Raw genomic sequence first — 8,867 nt, forward strand, 5'->3', positions numbered from 1 at the left:
TGTAGACGGGCCTTTACGTTACGGCCTCACGGTCTCTACTGTGATTGGCCAATTCGCTTACTGCTACGTTTTACTGTTTAAGATTTTATGTATACCATGATACTTATATATTGGATGTAAACCAAAAATCATAAATAATATTCGTGTTGGAATATTTTATTAGACATATATAATATGTAAAAAAACATGTTACACGATGTTATTTTTTAATAATATATAGGATGTTCATTTTTTTAGTCATTTGAAGCGAAGATGATCTTAATTTCAAAAATTGACACAACTTATTCTATAGCAATAAATTGGAATATATAATCTTGGATCTACTCACTTTACAAGTACAACATATTTATAAAGAGAAAATCATTCAATTTTATATATTTTATAATAATCGCGGTTTCTTGCGAAAAAGTATTCCGTGTCACCCAAAGGGTCTCCCTTTTTCTTCCGGCGCGGTTTCTTGCGAAAATATTTTTCGGGCCACTCAAAGAATCCCCCTTTCCTTCCAGCGTTATTCTTCTTTTCTATTACATGAGATTTTTCATCACATGGTTTGTATCTGTTTTTTTTTTAGGAAGCAAGTACTGAATTATTTTCTTTCTCGGTGAAAATGTGCCTTGTTTTTATCTTGTTTTAACTAGAATCTATCTTTAATCAGATTCTTGATTTCAGTCAATCTTACGGAACAACGCGTGCTGGTATAGTCCAAAATCTGAAAAGGTCAACATTTTCTGATGTCGACGATGATATATCTTAATTGAAGTGAAATTTACCATTTTGTACTTTGCGTTGCAATATCTCCGTTTATAAAACACGTAAACGAAAAGTAAAAGCACTTTTTTTTAATATAATGTGTAGATGCACTCTCTGTTTTGCCGTACACTTTGCGTATACATTTGATGCGAGGCACAATCGTGTCTCTTGGCACGTTTAAATCGTGGTAGCTGAAGAAATCATTAAGCTATAATAACACTCAATAATTAAAAATGAATTATCTATTAGTTAAATTTTTATAACGATACGTGTCCGTTTGTGTTACGTGAACCTTCGTATACGTAATTTGTTTCGCTTATATCGCGCGATTCTTCGTATCGTTCGATTTTCCTGTCACGTTTATCTTGTACTTATCGGCGTGACACTATGAAAAATTATATGGTGTTGCAAGAAAGAAAAGAAAATAACATAATGCAACGTGAGTTATGGGTTGGACATATATGGACGAATATCGCTTGTAGTGATTGACCGTAGTGATTGACGTTTCGCGATGTACAATTTCTGCGTACGTCTTCTTTTTCTTCTCTCCATCAATGTTGAATAGGAAATGAAGGTACGATTGGCATGTGTTTTCCGACAGCCTACGATTATCTAGACATTGTTAGCGTAGACGTAGTACATTATTATGTGGATACGCGCAATATAGTGTCTGAATATAGGAGACTGTTCGGAAAATATCAGTTGGATCTTGAGGGAGACTCGACATCCACGATGCAAAATCACGGCGGAGAGATGCAGGCGGCCGTGAAATATTATTACGATATTAACAAGATCCTCATGTCGAAACTCGGTACTTGGCCGACGCAAAGTATATTCGAGAAGACACTGTTACCGGCCATATTTACAATGTTTGTTTCCAGCATCGGTTTCCTTGAGGTAAATTTCCATTATTTTTTATAGTAGTATGTCACCTTGTGAAGAAGCATAAGTATAAATTTCGTGAAGTAGTCTTCCAAATTTTTTAAGATACCGAAGATATGATAAATATTTATATCACGTACAAAAAAATACAATTTAAACGTATATATACATATGTATTCTATAGTAAATTTTACCTATATATACATATGTGTTTTACTTGTGTGCGTGTGTGCGCGCGTGTGTGTGTGTGTATTATATTTAAGAAAATTATAAAAAATAGCCTAAATAGAGAAAGCAGAGTGACGATTAAGTGATGTACATTTAATAAATCAAAATAAATGTCATTATGTCTTTTAACGTCACCCTACTATTTGTGATATTGTTTTCGCGTCTAAAATTATTCTTATCGGCAATACTCTTACATACTAACTTATTTACTTTGCTCTTAAGGGGATGCTGGAGTGACGGTCGAAGTTAATCAAGGTCGATAGTACAGACTTTTAAATTTCAAATTCGACAATAGTAACATCTTTCATTCATTTCTTATACTTATTATATATCGTTGTGTCTCGCTCAAACGCTCATCTGTCCTTATCTAACATATTGCGACGCCATCTCTTAGAAAGAGATCAACTAAAATACTGCTCGGTTTCATGGCTTTACGTCAATTTTATTTGTAGTATACGAACGAAATTTTTGGCGACTCTTTTCTCTTATACCAAAGCCTCTACCTCATTTCTAAAAGCATAGAATTGTTCTTCGAGGTTTTCTGTAGGCTGCTGGCTACTTATTTTAAATAAGTAAAATATGAAACTCGGGTAAAATCTGAAACTCTTATATGCAGCACATATTGTTGACGAGTTGACTGCAGGAGCCGGTGACAAAACTATAATTTTTAATTTTCTTCCATTTTTCGTATTAAATTGTAGCTGGTAGCCTGTGTTGTTGTCGATACTTTAATTGTGGAGAAGGACTTTTCAATCCATAAACACAATTAAGAGAAAAGAGTCTTTAAAAATTAATGGTAAAACAGGATACTCCAGCATCCCCTTAAGGCGATGCTAAAGCGCCCAATAGTGACATCCTTTATTCATTTCTTACATTATATTATATATCATTCTGTCTTACTCAAACGCATACATATGTCCTTATCTAACATATGCCAGCACCATCTATCGCAAGCTGCGCAACTACTGCTATACGGAATTTCGGCTCCCAATCTTCGCAAAGCATCCGTATACACATATTTTTCATTCGGTGAAAATACTTTTCTTCTAAACTTTCAATCCTAGTTCTACAAATTCAATATCGTTCGTTCCAGTAATGTGACCTCAGCTGCACGCTTATTTTTAAGATATGGACTCTAAAACTCTTATATCAAGCAAATATATATCTGAGATGACAGCTGCACGAGCCAAAAGTAAGTGAATTTTTTAACTTTTTTTCGATTTTCTTATGAAATCCAGTACAGCTGAGATCCTGTTTGTGCGTACTTTAATTTATGTAATAATACTTTTACAATCCGTAAATCCAATTCAGAAATTTTTCACCGAATGGAAATGTGGGTAAAACAGGAGGCTTTAGCATCGCCTTAATGTAGGTAGATAGGAACGTTAGTGATGCGCAGAGATGTTCGCAATTATTATCGGCGATTTTCAGTTTGTAAAATTATTGGAAGTATGGAAAAACTTGACCGAGAACTGTGAATCCTTATTCATTTTTCTGCTTGCAATCGGCGCTCACGTTAAACTCTTCCACATAATCATCAAAAATAAAAATGTAAGATTTCATGAGATGTGACTTTTCACTTGGTTCCTTAAAAAGTCGTTGAATATACATATAGATTGTACTTCGTTTTGTTCATTGTTCCTCAGATAAAACACCTATTGTCGCTGATCGACTATCACTGGCGCGTTTTCACGCATTTCTCGGAGGTAAAAATTATGCATGAGTATACTCTCCTAGGAAGAAAAATGTCGTTAAGTTATGCCGGTAATGAATCACTTACATGTCTTTTGACTTTTAACGTCAACTCATCGCTCTTAATATATGTATATTACTCTCACTATTTGCGTGACTGTGAATTGCACATTGCATCTGATTCAAGTAATGCAGTTTGATTGCGTATTCGTTGATGAATTTTTACATTATAGTAATAATGTGAGTTGCAGGTGCGATGTTTTCGTTGATGATCCTTTACCTGATGGTTCCACTAATAGTACCTATATTGAATTTCCTTAAGCCTCTCAATACATCGCGCCCTTACATATATTTGTTCGATGTCGACTATAGCTTCGACAGAGAGATATATTACTATCCTATATTAGTCCATACATATATTATCGTTATATTGGCTATGACCTCAATGGTAATAAACGATACGAGTTACATATCACTCACGCAGCACGCGTGCGGTCTGTTCGCAGCTATTGGGTATCGTACTTATAGCACTTATTTTCTAAAAAGCTTTAATTTATCTTATTAAGAGCCGGTTGTTCCACCTTTTGGTAAATTTTACCTGTGAGGTAAATCTGGTAATCCACGCATTTGTTTGGGTAATTTTGCTACTTACCCAACAGGTAAAATTTACCAAAAGGTGGAACAACCGGCCCCAAGTCCAGGTGACTCTTACACACTTTTCTGATTTAAATTCTTTACAACTCGGATAATCAAAATTTTTAGATCGTAATTTGTATTTAGGGATAAACTATGCAAAATCTGTATGAATTATTTTTTACGGTAACGATTGTTACTTTTTTTGCTTTTAACGATAACATCGTTATATTTTTGTAGTAACGATAACGATTCAGTCGTTACTTCATTTACTTTAACTTTTATTGGATGAGTCGGATTGAATCATATTTCGATATTGCTGGCGCTAAAAGCTGTTTCACTTTTGTCTGTATAAGTGTACTTGTAGTTATCCAAGTTGTGTCGATATAACAAATGAACGAAATACCTAAAATTTTTTTTAATGCTTGTGTAAGCATACAAATATATATTTACAATTTAACAATGTGTTATGTATAATAAAAAGTTATTACTTGTAATTTATAATAAATATAATTATAAAATGTTTGCTTTCTCATTTTTATTTCTTAAAAAATGTTTTATATATCTTAGACTGCATTCCGTTAGTTATTATCAGTGTTGAAAATCTACATAATTCACGTTACATACATACTACGGATTTTCAGTACTGGAAGTGAATTTTGAAAAACATTCTTAATAATAACATTAAAATTTGAAAACAATATATTTAATTTAAATTCGGTAATTGTTGAGTTTAGCTCCTGATAATTATTTTTTCCAGATTCGGTCGTTTTTCGTGCAAAAACACATCGAATGAACCTAATTTTATCAACATCGTATATGAGAGAGCCAGGGTTAGCAAACGTTACTTTTCCGTTACTTTGTCGTTACATTCTATAGCAAACAATTTGATGACGATGTTGCAATTTTTTATGACGGTAAGACGGTAACCCTAACTAACTAAACGCTAAGGTTATGCTAAGGTTAGAAAAGTCACTTTGAAAAGTAATTTGTCATCATTACGCGTAACGTTACTCGTTACAAGTAACGCGAGTAAAAAAGTAACGCGTTACAAATTAATGAAAAAAGAAGTTATTTTTTTCAATAACGAATGACTTTTTCAACCCGTTACAAGTAATGATCGATTTTTCTAGCTCTGATGTTATCATTATCGTTATAAAAAATTCAGTCATTATCAAATCGTTATTATAACAAGGTAACGATCAATAAAATAACGGCGTTACAAGTAACGCATTACTGCCAATCCTGGAGGGAGCAAACTCAACAATTTCCCGAAAAGTAACGAAAAAGTAACGGTAATGGTAACAGTAACGCGTTACTTTTTAAGGTAACATTCCTAACTCTGATAAAATCACTTATTAGTTGATTTGTCAAAAAGGATCATTTACTTTTGTATCTTTATTTCTAATCCTTTTACCTTTTTTTAGATGTATCTATCGCAGATTAGATTTTCGAAAAAAGTAATTCTTTTTATTCACTAATCATTTACTAAAAATTTTGATTAAGACTCGAGTTACGATTAAGTATTTAAAACAGTAAAGCAGAAATTACCTGAGGCCTATGTTAATATAAAAGAACAATTTTTTTGTTTCCTAAGTATTCGTGTACCGTAGATAAAATTTTGATTGTATTTCAAAGGCATCGACTAGAAAATCTGACCTTGACGATAAATTTAAAAAAAAGTTCTTTCGTTAAGGATGTAAAGGTAACTTACAAGTGCGAATCGAATAATGACATTATCTATCACGAAATGGTACTTCTCATATGGAAACATCAACTGAGCCTTGAGTGAGTTTTGAAATTTTCACGTATATTGCAAAGTGTTTTACGTCAATGTATCTGTTCGTTTTACATCAATGTATCTATTCGTATATCTTTCAGATATGTCAATTTAGTGGAATCTTTATTCAAAATATATTTGCTTATAATGATCGTCATGAGTTTAATCGGTATGAGTCTCATTGGATTTCAAGTAAGCGCGCTTGGTATTATAATAAGACGTTGGTATTAAGACGTTCTCCGAAAAAATTCATTTTCTTTAGATTTTTCTGAAACTTACAGAATAAGCTTGGTTTAGTGTCCCGAACATATGTGCTATAATTTAATATCCAAAGTGGGATTAAAAATCGAGATATTCCACTTCAAAGTTGAAGCGTTTAAAATATATATACATATATACAGGGTGAATCAGAAACTTTTTACCCTATGAAAATAATTGACTGCACACGTTATAATTCAATTAGGAAGTCGATAATTTTCTCATAGGGTAAAAAGTTGGTTCAACGACTCTGATTCATCTTGTATATATATATACACAATATATATACATGTATGTATACAGAGTGGCTCCAAATTTTGGCCCCACCCGTCCTGAGCAGGTAGAGCGGACTAAACTGAGTCGAAAAGTCCTCTACCATTTTGCAATGCTCGCACTAGTTAACGAGATATTAACGTTTAAAGATAGCCAAATACGCGCGTCCCCCCGACCTACTTTATTCGCACGGCGCGGTGGGCCGTACCTTCGGCAATAGTTGGTCGGACGGACGCGCGTATTCGACTATCTTTAAACGTTAATATCTCGTTAACTATTGTGCAAACTGCAAAATGGTAGAAGACTTTTCGACTCAGTTTAGTCCTGCTCAGAACGGGTGGGGCCGAAATTTGATGTCACCCTGTATATGTATATACATATACCTACATATATACATCCCTATCTAAAGCTTATTCAAAAGTGGTCTTTTTATTCACTGTAAAAAAGTTTTTTTTAACAATTTTTTGAAACAATGAGACACATAAAACTCAATATCACAAGGAATAATATGAAATTTGTCTGAATATGGCATTTTATATTATATAAAAAAACTTGTATAAATATGTTAATTAACATAACAAATAAATTTTAAGAAAAATAAATTTTCAGAAAAATTTTCATAATGATGAACACTAATGTGCTCATTAGATTGTACACAACTGCAGTCGCAGAACGTCCTTAAGGCCGGAATCAGACTACGCATTGAAGAATGAGATTGAAGATTGAAAAATTGAAGTTTGACCAATCAGAACAAAAGAAGTCAAAATTTCTTTGTCTTCATTGATGAAATTTCAATCTTTAATCTTCAATCTCAATCTTCAATGCATAGTCTGATTCCGGCCTAAGACGATGCACGCTGGCGATTAGAAATCGTCTCATCTTTTTTTCAATCAATCAGTAATTTAACCATTTTGCAGATAATTACTTTTATGGATAAAAAAGCAGAGCAGTTGACATACGTAGCAATATTAATAGGTGGCTTGATACACCTTTTCATTTTGAATTACCCCGGCCAAGAAATAATGGACCATAGCGCAGATATATTTCATAAAGCGTAAATATATCGTACCAAAGTTATTCACGCAATGTAACAAGACAGAAAAAATAGAACATACAGATTTTTCAGAAAAAAGTACCTAAAACTTTTTTCTTTATGAAGTTGTAATGCAAAAGAGAATAAACTTGTCCTCTATTTATTTCTTGATATTTTGTAGTTTTCTTTAATAACATTTTATTTCTTATCTTTATCGTTTTTTGTTCTCTTCAAATTTTAAATATTTCAACACTAAATTTCTTACAGTGAATTTCCCTCCAAGAGAGAATGAAAATACACCCTTCAAAAAAAGTGAAAATATTTCACTTCTTGAAAAAGAGTGACAAGAATTTTCATTTTAAAGGAGGAGGATTTCTTGCAGTGAAATCTCCAAAAAAATAACATTTCACTTCTTTAAAGTAAAAATTTACTCTAAAAAGACTGAAAATTGTCACTCTTTTTCGAGAAGTGAAGGATGATTGTATTTTCACTTTCTTGGAATGAGATTTCACTGCAAGAAATTTAGAGTGAATAGATATCAAAAAATAATTTATTTATAGAAATAAAATATTATATATTGAATTAATTATTTTTAGATACAATATGCTGTGGTACAGAACATCGCGAAGAACGACACAGCTATTGATTATATTACTTAGTAAGAGTTTTGTGCCTTGTACATTAACGGCTGGGAATATGTGCGTGATGTCGTTGCAGAATTATGCCTCGGTAAGAACGATTCTACAACATTTACAGTATAATGGAAATACTTAGTCAGTTTGAATTTTTAAGGTGTTGAAAGGAACTCTATCTTATTTCACCGCTCTTTCGTCGTTCAAGTAATTGGTTAAAAGAAAAAGACAGCGATTGTGTTGGATTGAAAAATGACAAAATTAGGTTTAAAAATATTATCATTATCACGCAATAAAATTACTTTTATATGTTTACCATGAAAAATCACTTAAAGTTTAAGACATTTTTAATGGTAAACATATAAAAATAATTTTATTGCGTAACAATGATAAATGAAAATCAACAAAAATTGACAAGTTGGATATGAAGAAATACATTGTAGATTTATTTTTCTGTCTATAGGTTAATAAAAATTCAAAGTTAGTTGTTACTATTGTAATGTTTTAATTTCTTACCATTTTTTTTTTACAGAAGTCCGATCTGTTAAACCAAAATTATTTCATCGTTAAAAAATTATTAAGTGTTTGTATGGATGTAATTTGTAGAAAAATTCATGTGTTTTTTGACAATTTTCCCGTCTCTGATTTCGCAGCTTAAGAAGGCAGAAATTAAGAATCTTTTAAGGTCCAAATTTTTTTCTAAGTT

At 32.2% G+C, this 8,867-nt stretch overlaps 1 protein-coding gene across 1 annotated transcript; it reads left to right on the forward strand.

Moving 5' to 3' along the window:
* Positions 1-5,876: 5,876 nt before the first annotated feature.
* LOC108766162 (odorant receptor 4-like) lies at positions 5,877-8,431 on the forward strand. The gene is made up of 5 exons (XM_018515288.1): positions 5,877-5,973; positions 6,067-6,157; positions 7,414-7,550; positions 8,126-8,258; positions 8,322-8,431. Exons 1-5 carry the CDS (start codon positions 5,936-5,938, stop codon positions 8,370-8,372), a joined length of 450 nt encoding a protein of 149 aa, XP_018370790.1. The 5' UTR covers positions 5,877-5,935; the 3' UTR covers positions 8,373-8,431.
* The last annotated feature ends 436 nt before the right edge of the window (positions 8,432-8,867 follow it).

The sequence above is a fragment of the Trachymyrmex cornetzi genome, unplaced genomic scaffold (genome assembly GCF_001594075.2).
Source record: "Trachymyrmex cornetzi isolate Tcor2-1 unplaced genomic scaffold, Tcor1.1 scaffold57, whole genome shotgun sequence".
Classification (NCBI taxonomy): domain Eukaryota; kingdom Metazoa; phylum Arthropoda; class Insecta; order Hymenoptera; family Formicidae; genus Trachymyrmex; species Trachymyrmex cornetzi.

What these genes read in the sequence shown, in the direction of transcription:
- LOC108766162 (XM_018515288.1), top strand. Translation starts at nt 5,936, where the DNA reads ATGGTACTTCTCATATGGAAACATCAACTGAGCCTTGA. An exon ending in TGAGTCTCATTGGATTTCAA is followed by an intron (nt 6,158 to 7,413) that starts GTAAGCGCGCTT and finishes ACCATTTTGCAG; the next exon opens with ATAATTACTTTTATGGATAA. An exon ending in GCAGATATATTTCATAAAGC is followed by an intron (nt 7,551 to 8,125) that starts GTAAATATATCG and finishes AATTATTTTTAG; the next exon opens with ATACAATATGCTGTGGTACA.